This window comes from Fragaria vesca, linkage group LG6 (genome assembly GCF_000184155.1).
Source record: "Fragaria vesca subsp. vesca linkage group LG6, FraVesHawaii_1.0, whole genome shotgun sequence".
In the NCBI taxonomy this organism is placed as follows: Eukaryota; Viridiplantae; Streptophyta; class Magnoliopsida; order Rosales; family Rosaceae; genus Fragaria; species Fragaria vesca.
The window spans coordinates 28,354,611-28,375,401 of NC_020496.1; the positions used below are offsets into that span (position 1 = coordinate 28,354,611).

A 20,791-nucleotide genomic window follows, 5' to 3' on the forward strand; every position below is an offset into this window, starting at 1 on the left:
ACTGAAAAATGTGAACCCTAGCTTAACCATTCATCAAACACAAACTCGATGCATCTATAAGAGTATATGGTGTCGGAAAATGTGAACTAACCTCGCCCTTCTTACTAAGTGTGTGTGTTAGTGGTGATGTCGTACCTCGCTCAAATAAATGGGTTAGCCGCATCATTTTATGATTTGAACGTTTGTCCGAAACTCACTTGTTTTCTTGTTTTTTAACGCATCTATCTTAATGTAACGTGTAAATGTATAGATATAATTTCATTCATAATGTAAATGTCGTAAATGGGCCATATTTAGCTTTATGTACGGGCTTTCATGCAGTAACTGTGAGTCTGTGACCCAAGAGTAGCCTAAAAATGGCAACTTGGTTTTCTTCGGTGGGAAATCGTGCAACGTGGCGGGAGCGCAGCACTTTTACTTGGCGCGAAGCATTGACCACTCGAGCTCCACTATCTGTGGACCGCACGAGCTCCACTATCTGTGGACCGCACGAGCTCCAGACCTAGACTCCAATAATATTCGGACACGTGCCGTTTCCTGTCTTTTTATTGCACAAAACGCCCGGAGCACGATGGTTACAGTACACCCCAATGCAGACGATCATTGACCAACCATTTGGTTGGGAGTGGCAGAAACGTAATTACATTACCCAACAAACTCTCTCAGTCTCTCTCGCTCTAAAACCAAAGCAAAGTCTCTCTCTCACTCTTCACCTCTCCCCTAAAACCCTAAATCAAAGCCCAGCCACCTCCCGCCGCCGCCGCCGCCATGGCCGGACTCAGCCGCCTCGAACTGGCCGCGTCGCTGCTGAAACGACGCAGTTTCACCCTCCTCGCTCCTCGCCGCGCCTACGGATCCGCCGCCGCGGCTCAGCTGGACTACTACTCCTCCTCCGAAGACGAAGAGTCAGAGAAGTATAAGGATCGGACGGCGGTGCTGGACTCCGCCGGGTGGGTCCCACGGAGAGGGATACATTGGTGTTTGATAGGAGATCGAAGTGCGAGGAAGCACTTGTACGCCGAGAGGCTCTCGAAGCTTCTGGAAGTTCCGCGCATCTCTATGGGCTCTCTCGTCCGCCAGGAGCTCAACCCTCGCTCTGCTCTCTACAAGCAGGTGGCTTTTCTTTTTGTTTCTGTTGAAATTTAGGGTTTAGGGTTTTGATTACATTGAATTTGCTCTTGTTTTTTTTTTTTTTTTTTTTTTCTCAAATGTGTTGAGTTTTAATGGAGAGAAGAGCATTGATTTGATTATGAGGTGTTGATTTTGTTAATGTGTTGATTTTTTAGATTGCGAAAGCGGTGAATGGAGGGAAGCTTGTTGAGGATGAAGTGATTTTCGCATTGTTGTCGAAGAGGCTTGAAGAAGGATACTACAGAGGTGAAAATGGATTCATTCTTGATGGGATTCCTCGAACTAGAATTCAAGCGGTAAGTAGAAAGAATGTCGATTTGATTGTTTGTGTTCGTGAATTCTGCTTAAAACTGTTGAAGAATGTGTCTTGCGTGTGAGTTTTGGATGTTGCAAGTGATTTGGAGTTCTCTAAATGTTTGAGTTTGATTTTGTTTCTTACAGGAGTTGGTTGACCAAATTGCGGAAATTGATCTAGTAGTGAATCTCAAATCCGCTGATGATAACTTGGTGAAAACGGATCTAGGAACTGGAAGCTTGGCTCTTAGTCAAGAGTATCTTAGGATGAGTAACACTATGCATGATGTAAATCTGCAGGAAGAACAATTGAAATCCACAAAAGCTGAGCAGGTATGGCGATATTCTCTGTTATATTTGCTTGATGATTTCCACTTTTTTACGTTTACATAAGACTCTGGCTAAAGGATCATTGTCTCTACTTTCAGAGTAAGTCGTTGGAGGATTACTACAGAAAACAGAACAAACTCATCGATTTTCACATCAAAGGTGCCCCCGGAGAAACCTGGAAGGGGCTGCTGGCCGCATTGCATCTTCAGCATATAAATGCTGTCAGTTCTTCCCAGAAGCTAACTGCATGATTTGGTTGCATCTGGCTCTTTTTTGACCTCATTATTCTCTAGTATTCCGGCGATATAGTATATATGTTATATGTGAGTGAGATTTAGAGAGCTGTTTTGAAGTTCAAGTGTCTTCCATCTCAGCTTTGAAAATTTTTGGACTTGTGAGTGATGTTTTAGTGTATGCCTTGTGACATGTTGCAAGTTTGTAATGTAGTGAATGATGGAACTGAGATAAGGAACTGGTCTGTTTCTGGCCTATTGAAATCGATCGTATTACATAAATAAAGCATTTCTGATGTAAAATGCAATGGTACAAGTTAAGCTACATTCAGAGTACCAGTGTCATCCTAAAATGTGTATGAAGCTAACTTACGTCATCCTAAAATGTGGTATTTTGCGTGGCAAAATCAAAGCTCTTATTAGTTTATAACCTTTGAGAATTACATGAACAAGTTCTTCATTCCATTAGGATTCAATTTAGGGACTCGGAAGTCATCAAATAGGCACTCCATTATGAAATATTTCAATCATCTGGATACATTACAAGAACCCTACTTTTTTTGTACATCGACATCAGAACAGTGACCAGACAAAAATGGAGTACAGATTTACAACTCCAAAAGGGAACAGAGAAACAAATTATTTATCTATATATTCTCTGATTTCCTTTGGTCACTACTCACTATTCATCCAAACATCCCGAAGGAGTTCATATCTGACAGCATTTTGATTAATGTTTCCCTTTGGGACCCAGTTGAGCTTCGATGCAACTGGTGAAGACCCAGAAGAACCTATGAAGATCGAGGCCAAGGGTGAATTCAGTTCATCGAGCTCATCATCGCTGGTGTATGATTTCCTGACCACTGAAGATCCGCTTCTTCTCAGCTGTGATTGGCCTCCACCATCTCCAATTATATTTGCAACCAAAGCTGTTGAGGGGGGCAAATAGACTGTACCAAGTCCAGTGCATGGTATGTTTCTGAGAGCCTCCTCCCCAATCTCATGAGTGTCCTTTATAAGAAAAGGGAAAAAGTAAAACTGATTATCATCCTACAGAGGCTAGCATGTTTTAATTAATTAGTGGCACTACTAGAATTCATGTCAGAGATTCTTAGAGCTTAGTACAAATATTTCAAAATGCCAGAAATCATGTGGTTGTTCTATTCAAAAGACAACTTTTTGAAATATAGCGAAATATATTCAGTGTAAAAACATAAGACAGGCATATAGAACTGACTAACCTCAGACTCCAGGTTTTTAAGCACAATGTCTGGAATTGGGTCCGTGCAAAATTCGTCGGGGACAAAGTTGTCAAGAATCCTTTTGATCAGTGGTGCAGCAAATGTAGGGCATACCTTCAAGACAAGAACCAGGCACCATGGGTAAGGACTACAAAATACTGACTATGGAGTAGAAAACTAAGACAGGTGTGAGTTCAAGGACCGAACCTCTTTTCTGATGGATTTGCTTAAGAGCATGTCCTTTGGAAGCATCATGAGATCACTCAATGCATTAAGCAGATGAAAGGACTTGAAGGATGTATCATGTCTTTCATCATTATCATCATCTCCATTTACATCTTCAAATGAGTCATCATCATCGATACCAAAAAGGTCAGTTAACCATCTGGACCAGTTCCCTATCTGATAACCATAAAACACAAATAGAGAAAACTTCAAATTAAGAATTTTGTTCATACAAGATTAAGATGCAAAACTTCACGTTGCTTTATCATGTGATAAGATAGTGGGTCATGCTCTTGGACTACATCCAAAGGCATTATATACACTTTTGAGGAATATTACAGAATGTGTATCATCCTAATCAGGATGGGGAGTGGATGAGACTCGGAAGTGTTTTGCTGTATTAGTCATCGAGTCATGGCACATGACTATCTGATTTGTAAGGGACATGTATTGGAATTAAACATCAAGTCCTCAAGGGTACTCCCTACTAGAGAAGAACTCAAGGACATGTAGCAGGAATCAATAGTGCTACATGTGGATACTCCTAATGTTCAATATTACCCAGGAAAGATAAGGCGTGGAAGGTGTTCTAACCTCAAAAGGTTAAGGAAAATAATAATGAATCCAAAAAAAATTGGTACAAGACAAACAAAATAAATAAAATTCATTATTGGAAGATACAATTCGAATGACTTACCACACTCTTCAGCTGTGCACCTGCCCCAAAACTAGATTTCCCAGCTGGAATTGGAAGAACCTTCAAATCACTGATGGGGTCAGAGACGGGATCGCTGGGGATCTCGTCAGAAGATTCCCGGAGAATGGCATTGAACATTGCCACATCTAATCTAGCCACAGATTGCTCCATGACCTAGACACATGACACGACAGACTGATAAATGTCCAATAATACAAAATATGAAACAGAACATTATATTGAAGATTTTGAGATATAATTCACAGGGAATCCCTAATTCACAGTTCATATATTTAGAAGAAAAAAAATCTTATCATAGAAACAGCATAATAATGAAAATATCTGAGTAGATGGACATACCAATCTAGATAACAAAGGCAAGCAGCCACATTCATGCCCACCAGCTCTTACTGGACAAAGTCGTTCACAAGCATCCCTGAAAGCCTTCTTCCAAAGGTCTAATGAAAAGTCACTTTGCTCTTGATCAACTGAACCAGATGTCCTTCTATAATTCTTTCGTGACCCTTCATCAGTTGCCTTTGCAGTGACAGACTGCATATGTGGTGTCAAAGTCTGAAAATATGACAGTGAAAATGAATCAGAACAAGATTAATTAATTGAACCATGGTACCTACTAGATCTACAAGGAAAATCAGAGAAAGCAGGTAGTCAGTCACCTGCCACCAGATAGATTCAACTATTCGGGAGAAGATCCATGATTCAATTTTCTCCAGTGTGGACATAAACGTATTTGGGTTCTCCCAGTCGCCAAAACTTCCATTCAATAGTTTCATCCCTTGTTTTTTCCCAGAGGATGGAGCCTCCCATTTTAATGGAGATGAAGCCATATGTTTGACTTTTTCAGCACCATTTCTGTCAATAGACGATCTGGCAGACTTGGGAAGTGCAGGGTCCCCAATAGCCTGGCTTATAATTGTTCTCAAGACAATCGAGTTTGAGAGCCAAAATGTTAACCTGTAATGAGAATATAAGATTCAATTAAAATAATTATAAAAATATCTCTACAACGTATTATGGATGCAGTCCTATGACATGCAGCAGATGCAGTAAGATGAGCAGCGAGACCTATTCCCACCGGTTATAATCACTTCTTTGGTATGCCAAGCAGTGATCCAGTTTCTCCACTCTGGGAACTTTATGATGATGATGATTATGGTCATAAAAAAATTACTATAATACTACTTTTTGGAAGACTTGCAGACCCTGGAATGGAAGGTCATGCAGAGGGCAAGATGATGTGTTGGTAAGCTCCCCTGATTTTAGAATCAATCAACTGTAGTTCTTATTATTGTCTACCCGAATTCCTTTCAGAAAATTGACACTATAGACATCGACATACATGCGACAGAATCACAAAGAGACGTTAAAAGAAAATACACAAAACAAAAGCCATTAAATATACCTTGGAACATCATTCCCACAAGCTTTTGAAACCAAAACTAGTCCTGAAACAACACTTCTAGCTGCACTGGCTCTCCTAGAACGGGAAGTTTCTCCACAAGCATGAAGATACAACCTAGAAAGGCGCCGAGCTGGAGCATGGACCTTACTCATGGAACTTCCATGCTCAGCAACTACTGAATAAAGAGCAGACTCAACAGCTGCAGCTTCTCTTAGCTCTCCCTCAAGCATCTTTATTTTGTGTTCCAACTGATTAACCTTGCTTTCTAAAATGACACTCCTTGTATCCTTGGGATACACCTTAGCCTCTTTCCTTTCCTTAACTCTGAGGTTTCCTGAAACACCTGCACTCTTCTGTGCATCTCCCTGAACACCATCCTTTACTTCTACATGCTGATCATTCCTAGATGATATATTCTTACTTAAGTCAGCAATTGACCTAACAGACTTGACAGGCTTCAGTTTGTCATTGCTCACAATAATTTCATTCATTCCTAGCAGAACATCTTTTCCATTAGCATGACCTGCGATGTATGGTTCACCTTCCCCTGAATGGTTCTCCTCATCACAATTTTGTCTTTCATCACCATTTTCTTCTTGTTTCTGTCTGTCTTTATCCTCATTATCGTATTTATCATCATCAGCAGCAGCCTCCACGGAATCTCCGCTAATTTGCTGAGCCTTCTCATCATCCTTCCTACTCTCTTGAATATCAGCAGTGACTTTAATTGTTCCATTAACAACCTTATCATTTACCTCCTCCGCATGTGCATGGCCATTGCTTCGCATGCTGATATTGGACTCCTCCGCATTTTCATTCAACGAGGATGATGAAGAAGAAGAGACAATCAGGGAACCAGCAGTTTTTGAGACTGTTGTGAAACTAGAGCTGCGAGAGTAAGCTACAGAAGCATGACCATTTACTGGGCTTCCAGGGTCAGAACACAAGTCAACCGATGAGGAGCATGATGAACTTCCCTTCAGATATTCTTGTGGTGCACTCTGAGGTATTGATCTTGATTTTTCAGAACCTAGGTTTGAGGCTAAGGAATGCTTTGCATTATCTCCTTCATTGCTATGAGGCATATTGGCTTGTGCAGTCTGCAATTAAGTGCCAAAATATCATAATAAATACTACTGCTACTGTATGAATTATTTCAAGGGAAAAACCATACCACGCACATAATCAACAGAGTAAAACTTACAGCATAGTGGTCTAGATGACAAGAACTAATGAAAAAGTAAGGAATGATTACCTCTTCTTTCGGAGAAGACACCCCACGACTTGTTTCTATAGAAGAAGATACTGTCTGAGATGAGTGGGAGGATACATCGTCATCTGTAAAAGAGGCAACTTCCGCTTCATCAGCGTACTCTTCATCCATCAATGCCGAAACAGATTCACCACCCGCCTTGTCCAGTGAAACCGCTCTTGACAAGCTGTCCCTAGACGAGGAGCTGGGGCGACCCTTCTTAAACGGCTGAATCTTCATATACAAAATCGGTTTATCCGTGTTCTTAAAGCTCCTCTTACTATTCATCGGAGCACTTACACACACACTCTCTCTCACAACACCATAATCAGCTAAATCTACAACCGCAGTCGCCAACAGCTGCCCTTTCGCAGTCTTATCCCTCCGAGGCTCATACAAATTCAACTCCAAGCAATTCTTCAAAAATGCATCACCTTCACCGCTTCCTTTCACACCGCCTTTCACAGCTACATCCCTCAGCAAAGTCACCGGCAGCTTAAAAGACTCATTGAACTCAATTCTCCCCTCTCCAACAACCGAACCAATCGACGGCACAACCGCATTAGTCATCCCGGAGCTGCGTTCTCCATTCTCCCATTGAATCAACACGGACCGCAGCGATTTAAGCGACTGCGACGGTGGCCAAGGCTTAATCTCAAGTATATGGACTAGGTAATCAATCTGAACAGTAGGACCTCTGTGATTCTTCGCCTTTAATCCTATCACCATTTTTTAACTACTCTTTTCCAAAATACGTTCAGGCTTTCATTCACATTCACTTCACAAACCAAAACCTACAGAAATCATCAGTAAAAAATAGAAAAAAATTAACATGCATTTCATCACCAAAACAGTAAAAACCAGAGCTGCAATCTCAGCTCAAAGCAACACAAAACGCAATGCAGAGCTATCACCGACTGTAAAAAAATCACAGTGATTTCAACCGAAGCTTCAGATCCAGATACTCAGTCTTAACCGAGCTCGGATTTATCACAATGCATGAAATCAAGTTCATTATATGCGATAACAAACTCGGAAACTCGAAGCTGAATGCGAAGAAAAGTAAAGGTGAAAGTGAAACTCACCGGCCGGTGAAAACAGTCGCCGGAAAACGCAAGTGAGAAAAGCGAAACGAATCGTTTCGGTGGAAACAGTAGGCTACTTTTTCACAATGTGAAATTTGTGTGTGATTAAAATAGGAATGATTATTTATGAAGCTGACGCTACAATCCAGTTCGGATTTTATATAAATAAGAAATAAAAAAAATTAAATTAGAGTGAAACGGCGTCGTTGTGGTGGAATTTGGTTCGGTGATTTTAATGGATGTCGTTTCTTGACGTTGGGCCGATGGGGACGCCTCGACGGAAATGCCCTCACCTAATCGTGGGGAGTCGAGGTTCGTGGGGCGTGTGTTACACGCGCCTAGTGGGAAGCGGGAAAATCGGTGCGAGTGGGGTTCACGTGTGGAGTGGTGGGAGTGGTGGCGGGGTTGCTTTGGATAGCTGTACTCGCCGACAGTATGGTGTTGCTATCAGACACTTATCAGTCAAATAACACGGACCCCGGGATAGCGGAGCCCACGCCCCCCACCGTCACCGTATAGCCGTTACGTTTTGTGATTTTTGGGCCTAATGGGGCGTCATTAATCCAGTCGGGTTGAGCCCAAAAGGCCCATTAACCTGGAGTCGTGCACTCATTTTGATTTGGCTGGATCAGTTCTTATATGTACTGCTTCAGATTAATGTGTCTTCGACTTGATGAGTTGGAGGAAAACGGTGTCAAGTCATAATCCATAATGCACGTTTAGTAAAATGTGTTTTTGAGTAGTTAGAGTGCGATAAACACTTGCGTAAAACGTAATTAAGTGTACTAAATCTACCCAAGACAATGACTGGAGTGAGGTTTGGGATCATAGAACTGGAGCTGAAGTTGGACCCTCTACCAAACTGTCACAAGATATTTGTGAGCTTAAACTTCAAGCATGGATGTTATAGCAACATAGCATATAGCTTCACGAGGAGGTAGGTTGAGATGTCCATTTCTATTGAACAAAGGCAAATTAGGTAATTGAAGGTAATGACAAGAATGTTGGAATGTTGGATAGCGTTGGTTATGAATATTAATGTGATCCTTACAAATTGATAATCTTGGGTTTAGGGGACACTTGCACCCACGACCAAACTTTAGTCAGATTCTCAAATTAAATATTATGCTATAGTCATTGGTTAATCTTGGATTCCTGATTTATATTTCAGGTAGGAGACAATGACTTACATGAGCATCTCATTTTCCTTATTTTTTAAGATTCAGTCTGACCCCAAGTCTCTAACAACTCCTCTTGGCCTCTTCACACATGTCTGCAACAGCTTTACTTTATGAAAGAATAACAAAAAAAAAGAAAAAAAAAAAAAGAAGAAGAAGCAGGTGAGCACACTGCTGCACTAGAGATTTGTTCCTCTAATTGTACCATTAGCCATTTCCCCATTCACAAATTTTTTTCTATAATTCCTCAGCACATATGATTCTATTACAATGTACAATTATCATTCCTCAGCAACTAGCATGCATTTACAAGCTCACAGCAAGTAGTCTACTTTTTTTGTACAGGCCTTCCTTTGCCTTACATTACAAGCAAGACAGTAGCAGTGTAAGATTATATCAGATTGTAGCATCCGATTTCTGATCAGCATCAGCGGTGGCCTGGACTTGAGCTGCATACTGCAAGTTCCAAAGCACATCTTCGAAAGAGGGATGAGTTGATACTTCTGGAGATATGCATTTCTTTGTGATCGATACCACAATGGATAACGATTCTTGTGAGCAAGTTGTCAACACAATTGGATCCACAATTCTTCTTCGACCATCTTGGCTCCCAAACGATGCCTGTTGTTGGTTCAGCACACGGTTCACACCATGCATCAACATAAGTATGTTATTACACAGGTGAAATATTGAATTACACAAAATCATAGCTCATTGCAACAAAAGCCTTAATATGCATACCATTTCATTCAGCAGAAAGGTTTCCCCTTTGCCACTTACTATAGGACCGACGAGTGATTCAAGTAGTATAAATCCAAAGTTGTAAACATCACCCTCCAGATCCTTTTTACGGCTGCAAGCATAAACTAACAGTTAACATTTGAAATAAGAATAGCAGCAATCAAGAGAATATGATAGAAATCATTCCAACTATACTACATACCAGGATTTTGGGCCTTCTCCCTTTGCCTGCAAAACAATATAATAGTGTATCAGAATAGCCCTATGGAATACAATGCATTGTCAACAAAGTAAACATAAGAAACACATGCCTCAAGTTTTTCAATTTCTTCTGTGATGATGGACATCCCATAGTCACTCAGCTTTGGAATCCTATGCTCGTCTAGCAATATATTGTTTGTTTTCAATCGATTGTTGAAAGAACCTGGAATAACCCCAGTGTGTAGAAAATGGACAGCTTTCGCAACTCCTATTAGGATTGCCAATCTATCAGACCACTTGAGAACCTTCTCTGGATAGTTTTCTACATATACACATCATAGACTTGGTTAGAGGTTGAAATCCTTCAAGACATAAAGCTATGATGTGAAGAATTGATGTGTATTCTGCTAGTAAATTTCAGAAACAAAGTGAAAGACACATCCTACTGTTATTAATTACTTCCAGTATAGAGCGTAATTTAAAGATGAATACGGACCAGTATATTCCTACTGAATATGAATACGGACCTGAAAGATAGGTACGGTAATTCCCACTAGAGATGTATTCATATACGAGGAAAAGTCTGTTGCCACCAGAATCATCTTGTCCGCTACAGTCAATGCAGTGACCCAACAGGACAACCAAGTGAGGATGGTGAAGCTTTGAGAGTGTATCCAGCTGAACTTTAAGGTTTTGAGTTGAACATTTTTTTGATATAGCCAGAGATCTGATTGCAACTGAGGTCCCATTTTCCAATTTTCCTTTGTAAATCTGAAAGCACAAAACAGGAAATAGTCTTTAAAATCCATCCACTATAATTAGACCAGACCAGATAACTGCCATATAGCCTGTTCTCATTGATAGGCATAAGAGATGAAGTAAACAATTGATACACTTTTGTAATTATAATTAAAACTTCTGGCATTTTATGTTTGGGGCACTTGCAAAAGATTGAAGACTGAGAAAGGGAATTGATAAATAACAGATAAGAAATTAGAGAGCTTAAGTGATCATGAAAGAATTCTAATGTTGACTCCCTTTATCATTGCTCATCAAACTCTAGCTCCACAAGTTAATCATGAATTTTTGAAATATGTAATCAGAATTGAATGTTTCAGGCAAAATATTGTATATTTCTGAATCATATTTGAGTCTGCTGGTTACCTTTCCCATAGAGCCTTCACCCAAACACATTGAGAAATCAAAGTCCTTTGTTGCTTCCTTCAACTCTTCAAGAGAAAACGATCGACATGCTGGGGCGCCATGTGTCTCTAATTTGGCTGCTTGAGATATATATCCTACAAACAACAAAAAAGAATGTCAGGTACTAAAACACAATACAGTCTGTATTTGTAGATTTTAAAAGGGCCCATTTTATAAGACAGAGTTGAAGTTCTGCATTGTGATAAAAGATCCTGGGACCTGAAGCAAGATAAATACCTTGAAACTAACAAGACTAATACAACTTACTAGCATTTGTAATGAGGTCTGAGCAAAAATCATTTGGTGAATTATCGGGCACAGCTTTTGCAAATATGTTTTTCTCAGACTTCCTTGAACGGTATCTTCTACACAAGGGAAGAACCACAAGTACAAGAAGTACTAAAACAAGAAGAGCTCCAATGACAATAGCAACTAGCACCACAATCTCTCTCACACTATATTGCTTTCTCCTTGCAAGAGACTTTTTACAATATGAAAGGTCATGCTGGTGTTGGGAAGCATTCGTTAAACAATTTCCGCTGAGTTCAACAACTCTGTCATCTGAGGTGCTACCCAGGCAAGAAGGAAGATCCCCTGCCAACTTGTTATTAGAAATATCAACAAAACCAAGTTTGCCACCACAATTTAGACCGTTTGGAAATGCTCCACTCAGCATATTGGATGCTAAATTCAGATAACTGATTTTTGGCAAAGAGAACAAGTTAGAGGGTGCTGCACCACTTAGATTATTGAATGATAGATCAAGGTGCTGAAGCTGACTCAAATCACCAAATTGCACCGGAATCTTTCCTGAGAATGAGTTCTTGCTAAGAAGTACTGTAACCAATCCTTTCGGCATCACTGGTAGTTCAGAATCCAACTGATTTTCTCTCAAATCCAATACATGCAGGCCGGTTAAAGCACTCATGTCAGGTAATTCTCCAGAGAGCTCATTATGAGACAGGGCAATGCCAGTGAGAGTCTTAATCCTGCAGATTGAAAAAGGAAAGTGACCCTTGAGCTGATTGTTCTTCAAGCACAAAATGCTGAGGTTTGATAACGAGTCCAACCAATCAGGAACAGTCTCATTGAAATAATTGGCCTCCAAGCTTAAAGTGTGAAGTTTGACCATTGTGGATATCTTAGGGGGAATTGAACCATATATGAAATTTGAGCTCAAGTCCAAGACTTCAAGCGAGGATAACCTATGAATCTTATCAGGCAATGGACCCCATATCCCCAAAGACACTAAGCTAAGAACCCTCAAGCTAGGCAACCTTGACAGTGTGGTCACAAATGAATCAATGGAAAACTTCTCAGAAAGTGTCTTATTGGGAATTGCAAATCCATTGAACTCAGTGACATTAAAGAGCTTGTCTCCCATAACTTTGAGCTCAGTGATGGAATTGTCCTGGCATGAAATGCTCATCTGTGCAGAGGAAGATAGGTTACAGAGGTCTCCAGTGTAATTCTCAAAAACTCCTAATGGGGAAGGGAACTCTAACTGTTTCCTCAGCTGCAATAACACTTGGCTCTGAGAAGTTTGCAACTCATGGGTACTTGGGAGGAACAAAACCCATGACACAATCACTGAAAATAACAAGTAAAAACGCCCCATTTCCTCCAATTTGCAGTGAATTTGGACAAAATCCCAAGACCAAATCTTTCCTCAGAAGCTCAAATCCAGAGACTCCTCCTCATTTCGTAATGAACTGCGCAAGTTTCCTGGTTAATATTCAACAGCTTAAACAAGTTGGTTAAAGGCCACAACAGAAATTTTATACAAAGCAAGCTAAACCAGCCAAACAAGCAAGTATCTTACAGCAATTTTCAGGCAAAAACAGAAAACAACAAGCGCAGAAATTAGTAGAACAATGCAGATAAGACAGAATCAGAGACAAAAACCCATCAAAGAATCACTGAATTCAACATGCAAAACTTCCCCATTGCACAAGTTAACTCCAATTTTCACTAAATTTGAACAAATCCCAAGAACCAAAATCTACAACCAACTGGGCAAGTTCCATTAACAATGCTGAATTCTCAAACACCCAGAAACCAAAACAAGTAACTTGCATAAGAACCAAGCTAAAACCCCAAATAAACGAAGTAAAGGAACCATCTTTACCAATTCTGCTACCAAAACAGAGACCAACAAGTACAGAAATTGCAATAGAGATGCAGATAAGTTAAGGGTAGGAGACAAACCTATAGAAAGTAGAGCAAAACAAAAAACCCAATAAAGAAGAAGAAGCAGAGAGGGGTATTGTTCTTCGTCTCTTCTTCACTGAAATGTAGGGACAGAGAGTTTAACTGTCTCTCAAGGCATTTACTGCTCTGGTTTTCTTTCTTCTCTGACAAGTCCCAATTAATGGGTTCTGGGTCACCGGGTCGGGTCTTTTACCCTCTCTATTTCTTAAGAACAAGAAAAGATAAAGGCTTTGTCTTTGTGTGTGTGTGAGGATTGAAGAAGAAGGTGAAGATGAGACTCCCTAACATTGCGCTGCTTAATATCTGAGCTCACATGACACATGATGGGGTTTTAATTTCTTTCCCTCTCTTTGGGTTTGATATAGGAGGGTTGGGAATGACCAAAACAACCTTGTCATTGTGATATGGTCATTCTGGTGTAAGTTTGTAGCAGTGTGTCGTCTGTTTCAGGATTGAGGTGTTGGTGGGTATTAATGGTGTGGAGATCAGAGTGTTTGGTAAGGATTTTAATTCTATGGGAAGCTTTAATGATGGAATGGTGAATGGAGGAAGTAGAAGAGGTGCTTCAAAGAGAAAGATTCAGGAAAATGACACTCCCGTGAGCAACATGGTAAGTACAAGGGAAAGTTCCGAATGTCATTATCCGGTTAGATCATAATGTTTGGTGGAGGCTTTAATTCTTTGATACATTTTGGAAACATACTGAATAATGGAGAAAACGGGAGTGTTGGCATAGAAATGACACTTTAAAGAGAAAGACTCATAAAAGATGGTATTCTTTTGTGGAAATCCATACCTAGAGGTTGGTGTGACAGGTACGTGTCGAGTGTTAGTCTTTTATGGTTGAGGTTACAGGTTTGTCCTGACGATGATGGTATAACGTAACCAAGTTCTCACCTAAATTTTTTGTAAGCAAGAAAGACGGCAATCTTCTAAACAAAATGTTTGATATGAACTTCAAATCTTCAAATTTCATAGTTTTAGCCTAAGAAGTAAACTTTGTGAAATCCTGGAATTCTCGACATTCTAATATTTGCAAGACAAAGGAAAGGGCATGGTGGGAAATAATTGTTGCCCGTTACACAAACACCAGCCTGTTTCAAACAAATGCAGAACCACGTTGATGCAAAGCTGTAACCTTTATAAAATTAGAACTCAATAGAACTGTGATTAGAGAAAGATCATATAATAATCGCAACGCTTCAGCTTTCCCTCACTCCCATGGCAGCTTAGAACTTGGCACCTTCGCCACTGAGGCTCTCAGCTGCCACCACAACACCATCACTGCCATTTTAAAAGGCAAAAGACTCCAAATTGGTTTGGTAATGGTGGGTTTTCTATTCCAGGTCCCAAGTAGGGCGCCTTAAAAGGTGCATGGAAGTTGGAGCATATTATTGGATGGAAGAGCTTTTAGAGTTTAGTATGCTTGTTTGTTTAGTTCCACATCCCAGACAATGAGGCAGAGGCATGTTGGTTTAAGTGAAATTCCTTCCTTTTTTGTATTTGGATTTGGCATCTGACCAAGTTTATTTGGATCAACTCGTTTACCATCCTTCATCCTTTAAACTCGTAACATTATACTCGGGTATAAAGATAATGATTCATCTTATGTGTCTATCTTTCTCGTCGCGTGATCTCAAAATTCATGATATTGTATGTATGTAGCATTCTAGTGATAGTTGGAAGAGTTCTTTCTGGTATGGTATGGATTATGGAGGAGGTCTTCATCTGAGCATTCCCACGAAAGCACATTGGAACTTCGATGCATAAAAAGCAGTTGTGTATGTAAAAGCAAAGTAGCAAGGGACTGTGCATCCATCTCTTTAGATTTTGAAGCAAGATCAACTTTGGAGCTTTTGACCAGTTTATTTATCCAAGACAAACTAAAGTAGCTTCTTCAAGGTTGTTGTTTGTTTGCTTTGGCAAAATCTAAATCATGAAATCAAATGATTGATGCACATAAACTAAAGGTAGGCAATAATCAGTGACTGGGTGACTGGGAGAGGAGCTGATGCTTCAGTATCAGTGGCTCTTCTAGTTGTAGAAAATGACAACAATCTTGGATTATGACCAACTCTTTTCAACTAATGATTGTCAATTTATCACTAACATGAAGTCCACAAAGAATCTAAACTCAGTCGAAGCAAAACAGAATGATACCATTGGGGCACAAAATCAGACAAAAACAATCATAAAGGAACAAACTCTTATTTTCATGCAAAGCCGGTACAGCTTTCAGCATCTACAGCATGCGAGGCAACGACAATTTTGTAGGGCAAAACCCCCAAATGCACAAAATCATGAAAGTAGATAAGGATTGGGAAGATGATGGGTTTAAACAGCTAGAAAGAAAAGGACAAGGCTTTCCAGTTGAGCCACAACTGTATGCATAGCCCATCTTCTCAGACCTCATCTTATTTGTGCATGTTCATCTTATCCTCAGTAGTCAGTAGTCAGTACTAGTACTCAAATATTTGGTATGAATGTTTCAATAAAATTGTTCTACTCTGACAAGAAAAAATGAATTATGATTTGTTGTTTAAATGTATTTTGGTACTACACTACTACCAAGTTCTGGGTCTATAAGACATGAAGACCCACAAAAACAAGCATTTGTATCATACTGCTAAAGGTTACATATCCGCAAGCATATGCAACTCTGACCTAGATCAAAGGCTAAAGAACAAAAATGTAGGACCATATATGTACAAGGATACACTTCCTAGCTACTTCTATGACGATCCTTGCTGAAGTATCTTGCCATCTGAAGAAGATTCCAGATAGGAGATTACAAGATCAGCTGCTTTGCACCCAGAAGCTATTGCTTTGCCAACAGACAGTCCACCCCTATGGTTACCTAAAGTATTCATACTCGTTATTTGCATGCCGCATCAGAAAAAGACTGACCACAGATAACAACTTAGAACATCCAAAACTCAATCTTAGGGAGAAATTACCTGCATAGAATAAACCAGGTAGGTTTTTCTCCATCTTCTCGATTGCTTCTATGACTGAATCGTAGTTATGCCCATACAATGGAAATGCTTTGCTCCAGTAGTAATGACTGCCAATAAGTCATAAATTGTACTAACAACTATGAGCTAACTATACCAAAAAAAAAAAATAACAGAGAAGGAAAAGAGAGAATATATATACTTCACAAATGTCGGCTCGCCTTCTGCTCCCAAAAGTTGCCTTATATCAGAGGTAACAATTTGCTTCAACTCATCCCTAGAGCAATAAGGCAAAGAAGAAATATTAGGCATGTAAATAGAATTAATTGCATATTATAAACAACAGAAAACATGGTTTGCTACAACAACAAAAAGTTTCCTGTACTTTGAAGCTTTTGCCAGTTCCTTGTTTCGACTTCCCCCAACAAACGTAGTGTAAAGATATTGGTCACTAGGTGCACGATCTGGAAACATCATGGAAGAAAATAGTGTACCTGTAAAGCAAATGTAATGACCATATTAGGGAAAGTTTTTAGCTATTCCATGTTTCAAGGCCATAGCTGAGCATTTTTACCTAGTGTTTTTAAGCCATTTTCCTGCTCTTTGGAGGGAACAAGAACTCCAAATCCCTCAAGAGGCCTTTTAATGTTTTCCTTCTTGAAGCTGGTTATAAGAACTGATAGTGGCATATAATTCACCTACAATATAGACAGAAAAAAAAGTAAAGGAATTGCCAAGACAACGGCTTTGTTGTTAAAAATAGGCATCATTAAAAATCTAATTTGTCAGGCTTATCACTGTTCCAAACTTCCAATCAGGAACTGTGAAGAAAAGTGATACAAGCTGCTGCATACATGTTAAAATTACACGCCATATATACCTCTGGAAGAAAATCAAGAGGGAAGATGGTTCCTCTTCTTGTGATCTTCATTTCTTTGATACTACATAATGGAGCCTACAAAGAAGGAAAATTTCTCTTAATACTAACTCATTCAATAAAAGTAATGGTTGCCTAAAGAATGGAAGGGAAGGTACCTGCATCAATATAACAGTTTTAAAAAAGAAGAAATGGCAGTCCGATCTATATTAATGAAAATGCTAGAATAAAGATGAAAAGATGCATGAAGAGTAAGACACAGTCAAATTGAAGTGGCTAAAGGAAAAGACTCCTAACTGTGTGCCCTGTGAAAAATTTGTCCTCTGTGGGTACAACTTGGTCATGGCATGTGTGGAAGTATCTTGTAGCTGCAATGAAGCAGTAGAAACACATTCTAGCTGTATAGGTTTGTATGCAAGACACTGGTTTTTTCAAAGTACCATGCTAGATGCATTTTTTTTTTTTGTAAAAGCATGCTAGATGCATAAGTCAGACCTTATAAAGCATGAACTTATAAAGCATGAAGACATAGAAACCAACATGTCCCAGTGAGAAAGTAAATGATATACCAAAATAATGTGAACATAGTAACTAACCGTCATGATTATAGCATCAACAGATGAACTTTGTGAATGCTTGTCATCATTAGCAACACAGGAAAGCGACCAATTTTCTGATGTACTGCTCCCATCATGACTGTAAGATAATGATAAGACCTTTGAATTCAGTTTAAGCTCATGTTTGCCAAGCTGTTTGCACAATGTATCAGTGAGTGTCTGCACTACACAGAAAACAGAAAATTTAAAAATAGAAATTGTCACAAAGATCAAAAGAAAAGCTCTTGCAAATATGCTGAATTTACATAAGTTGTCATGAGTCATCAGAAAGAAAAGTATGCCACTGAAGTGATACCTGCATACCACCTTGAAAGGAAAAAGAACCGCGCTGACGCTTTCCTTTCTCTACAGAACCTTTTGTATCTCCACGTTTTTCTTTCCTGGAAGATACTTTTGACCGAATTGTCCCAGTTATGACCGAACCATACCTGATAGAGTAGAGAACCCTCTTGCTCAGCAACAACCATATATCATGCATACAAGCATCAACCACAGCATATTGTTTAGTAACTATATGAGAAGCTCACATACCCAACTTCTTCTTTTGAAGTTTAAACTCAAATAGATGCTACGACTATCCACTATAATTTTGTTATCACATGTGATTTATGGTAGACTAAGATTAGATTGAGAACTAAAGGAAGGCCAAATGAGTTGGGGCTTATTTTCGTATTATTCTTTCAAAAATAGAAACAAGGAAATGTAGCTTGGCATTTATTTATTACAATGTGTGATTTCATAATTTGTTACAATATGCTGCCTTCCATTCTATAGAACATTAATCTGGCAATTTTTCCTATAGCCTAACTAAGTAGGATTTCATCTCATAAAAGTACTTCACCATCATTCCAGCCTTCTCCCTTTTTTCCCCAAAAGAAAGACAAAAGTAGAACAGTTCATATAACGTACCTCTTTTCTATGTTCCATAACTCCGGAAAGGAATGTGGCATCTGTTTAGAGGAATACAAAACGAATCTTAAGATATAAGATCATGATTAAACACCAATGGCTCCGTTGGTAAATTACAGGATGACACGGATGAAAAACAAACTAAGTTTCCATTGTGTGAGGGCAAAGTTTGGGTTCACTTGTCACAACAATGCCCAGATTCATGATATGGATGCACACAAAAAAATTAAAAAATAATAAAATAAAATAAAAAGCTGAAATACAGCTTATATATCTTATCCAGTTTCAGGTAACAACTAATTATTTAAGAAACAGTCACATGAGATACACATTATGAATCACAGGCAATTCACCCAAAGACTGACACATTACTCACCGAAAGAGATTCTGGATCTCCAGCACTTGTACCAGCAACAAAGGGATCAATGAGATAATCAACGACCTTACAAGCAAAAGATAAAAACAATGAAAGGCATAAGACTTCAGAACAAGTACAAGCATTTCAACAACATTATGTGTGTAATCAATCCTTGCAGAATGAAAAGAGTCAATCAATGCAATATACACCTCTTTCCCAAAATGACGCTGAAAAAACCCAGCCACACTGCAGCCAAATAAGTCAAGTAGAAAATATTAGGAAAAAGACTAATTATAAAACTTAACAAAGCAAGGTGAGACTTAGGGGAAGTGCAATTTTTTTTGATGAAACAGAGAAGACCAATACCTTTCTTGGGTGTGATCATCAGACACTTTTTTTTTCTTCCACAAATATGGCTCCAGAAGAATCTGAAACTGCAATACAGAAATGCATATTCAGTTTGATGCTTATGAAAATGATATTACAGGTTTCTAAGAAGCCCTTATGTTGCAAAAGCATTATATTTCACATCACTTCTGGTCATCATTCAATGGAACTGAATGTGATCAAAAAAGTAGTAAACAAGTTTACTGGACATGCTAGATATAATAGAGACAAACCTTTGATTTTGTAGAAAGAAAGTTGCTCTTGATCAGCTCAATTGGATTGGTAGGTAGCTGATGTGAAAAAGTCAGCAAAATGTCATGAATAAAGTCTGAAACATCTCCTATATGTCTTTTAAATAACATCACATGATGCAAACTCATTTAACAACATAGATGCAACAAGGAAGCATACCAGCACAGGCATTCCGTTCCGTGCAACATACCGTTTGTTCTGTGAAATTGGCTGCAAGAGTACACAACAATCAGTCTAATCAATACACCAATACAAACATCTTCCACCATAATAACAAAACTAAGCGCATTACTTAAAAGTTCAAAGCTCTAGCCGTCAACAAGCGTTCAAGACAGAAAACAACTCGACAAGAACCACCCCACATTACCAATGTACCTCATCAAAAACTACAATTCAAGACTCATACATACGCGAGGTAAAACAAAGGCAGAAATCCTTACAAATTGTTGCTTGTCTCGAAGCCCCAGACTGTCAAGCAAAGTCTGCACCTCGGTCTCAGCCTCGGTCTGCACAATGTAGGCAATACTCATTACTCCAAAACAGTCACAGTCATCACTACCAAAACTAAATTAACAAACTCACCATTGTGTTTGCTCCCTCATCCCAAATCAGGCCATTATAAGACACACTCCTCAGCTTCCCTCCGGCTCTTCCCTCGGCTTCGAGTACCGTAACATCGAAACCATGTGACTTCAGCTTGTAGGCAGCAGCAAGGCCACTGTATCAAATTCCACCACACAAATTAAGTAAATTACACAGCCAAATTTCTGCGAATTTCGACGAAATTTCAATTACATGTAAAGCTATTAGTTAACAATCGAGTAATGTAGAGATTGAAAGCAAACGTTACCTAACACCGGCGCCGACGACGGCCACTTTTTTAACGGAGCCTGCAAAATCGGAGACGGAATCGTCATTTCACATTGGCCAGGTCAAAAAGCAGTGCGTTAGATTGAGAGAGAGAGAGAGAGAGAGAGAGAGAGAGAGAGAGA

The 20,791-nt window shown here is 39.3% G+C and overlaps 4 protein-coding genes across 4 annotated transcripts in view; 1 reads left to right on the top strand and 3 right to left on the bottom strand.

Annotated features, from left to right (window-relative positions):
• Nucleotides 1-740: 740 nt before the first annotated feature.
• Nucleotides 741-2,430, top strand: LOC101295251 (probable adenylate kinase 1, chloroplastic-like). The gene is made up of 4 exons (XM_004303942.1): nt 741-1,113; nt 1,287-1,427; nt 1,573-1,758; nt 1,854-2,430. Exons 1-4 carry the CDS (start codon nt 769-771, stop codon nt 2,004-2,006), a joined length of 825 nt encoding a protein of 274 aa, XP_004303990.1. The 5' UTR covers nt 741-768; the 3' UTR covers nt 2,007-2,430.
• A 50-nt stretch (nt 2,431-2,480) lies between these two features.
• Nucleotides 2,481-8,033, bottom strand: LOC101295544. Its single transcript, XM_004303943.1, has 9 exons — nt 7,912-8,033; nt 6,830-7,620; nt 5,575-6,674; nt 4,829-5,126; nt 4,512-4,724; nt 4,152-4,325; nt 3,437-3,631; nt 3,230-3,343; nt 2,481-2,999 (listed from the first exon to the last, which is right to left on the bottom strand). Exons 2-9 carry the CDS (start codon nt 7,553-7,555, stop codon nt 2,664-2,666), a joined length of 3,156 nt encoding a protein of 1,051 aa, XP_004303991.1. The 5' UTR covers nt 7,556-7,620; nt 7,912-8,033; the 3' UTR covers nt 2,481-2,663.
• Nucleotides 8,034-9,446: 1,413 nt separating this feature from the next.
• LOC101293916 (probable inactive leucine-rich repeat receptor-like protein kinase At3g03770-like) lies at nt 9,447-12,852 on the bottom strand. Its single transcript, XM_004305868.1, has 7 exons — nt 11,502-12,852; nt 11,196-11,329; nt 10,559-10,802; nt 10,142-10,353; nt 10,033-10,058; nt 9,831-9,942; nt 9,447-9,710 (listed from the first exon to the last, which is right to left on the bottom strand). The coding sequence occupies exons 1-7, from the start codon at nt 12,850-12,852 to the stop codon at nt 9,486-9,488; spliced, it is 2,304 nt and encodes a 767-aa protein (XP_004305916.1). The 3' UTR covers nt 9,447-9,485.
• Nucleotides 12,853-16,055: 3,203 nt separating this feature from the next.
• LOC101295835 (protoporphyrinogen oxidase, mitochondrial-like) overlaps nt 16,056-20,791 on the bottom strand; it is a 5,304-nt gene continuing 568 nt past the window's right edge. The window contains exons 2-18 of the mRNA XM_004303944.1: nt 20,650-20,689; nt 20,382-20,517; nt 20,240-20,305; nt 19,959-20,009; nt 19,781-19,837; nt 19,527-19,594; nt 19,370-19,406; nt 19,179-19,244; nt 18,803-18,843; nt 18,189-18,321; nt 17,873-18,052; nt 17,280-17,354; nt 16,974-17,097; nt 16,785-16,893; nt 16,602-16,676; nt 16,403-16,509; nt 16,056-16,302 (exon numbers count right to left, since the gene is read on the bottom strand). Of these exons, the coding sequence (XP_004303992.1) occupies nt 16,178-16,302; nt 16,403-16,509; nt 16,602-16,676; nt 16,785-16,893; nt 16,974-17,097; nt 17,280-17,354; nt 17,873-18,052; nt 18,189-18,321; nt 18,803-18,843; nt 19,179-19,244; nt 19,370-19,406; nt 19,527-19,594; nt 19,781-19,837; nt 19,959-20,009; nt 20,240-20,305; nt 20,382-20,517; nt 20,650-20,689 (1,490 nt within the window). The 3' untranslated portion in view covers nt 16,056-16,177. The remainder of the gene's footprint in view (nt 16,303-16,402; nt 16,510-16,601; nt 16,677-16,784; nt 16,894-16,973; nt 17,098-17,279; nt 17,355-17,872; nt 18,053-18,188; nt 18,322-18,802; nt 18,844-19,178; nt 19,245-19,369; nt 19,407-19,526; nt 19,595-19,780; nt 19,838-19,958; nt 20,010-20,239; nt 20,306-20,381; nt 20,518-20,649; nt 20,690-20,791) is intronic.

Coding starts and splice junctions, on each gene's coding strand:
- LOC101295251 (XM_004303942.1), top strand. CDS start 769: ATGGCCGGACTCAGCCGCCTCGAACTGGCCGCGTCGCTGCTGAAACGA. Junction 1,428..1,572: donor CTCGAACTAGAATTCAAGCG/GTAAGTAGAAAG, acceptor TGTTTCTTACAG/GAGTTGGTTGACCAAATTGC. Junction 1,759..1,853: donor AATCCACAAAAGCTGAGCAG/GTATGGCGATAT, acceptor CTCTACTTTCAG/AGTAAGTCGTTGGAGGATTA.
- LOC101295544 (XM_004303943.1), bottom strand. CDS start 7,555: ATGGTGATAGGATTAAAGGCGAAGAATCACAGAGGTCCTACTGTTCAG. Junction 5,127..5,574: donor TGTGGGAATGATGTTCCAAG/GTATATTTAATG, acceptor TTCTCATTACAG/GTTAACATTTTGGCTCTCAA. Junction 3,344..3,436: donor GCAAATCCATCAGAAAAGAG/GTTCGGTCCTTG, acceptor CTTGTCTTGAAG/GTATGCCCTACATTTGCTGC.
- LOC101293916 (XM_004305868.1), bottom strand. CDS start 12,852: ATGGGGCGTTTTTACTTGTTATTTTCAGTGATTGTGTCATGGGTTTTG. Junction 10,803..11,195: donor GTGAAGGCTCTATGGGAAAG/GTAACCAGCAGA, acceptor TTGTGCTTTCAG/ATTTACAAAGGAAAATTGGA. Junction 9,711..9,830: donor CCTTTCTGCTGAATGAAATG/GTATGCATATTA, acceptor AACCAACAACAG/GCATCGTTTGGGAGCCAAGA.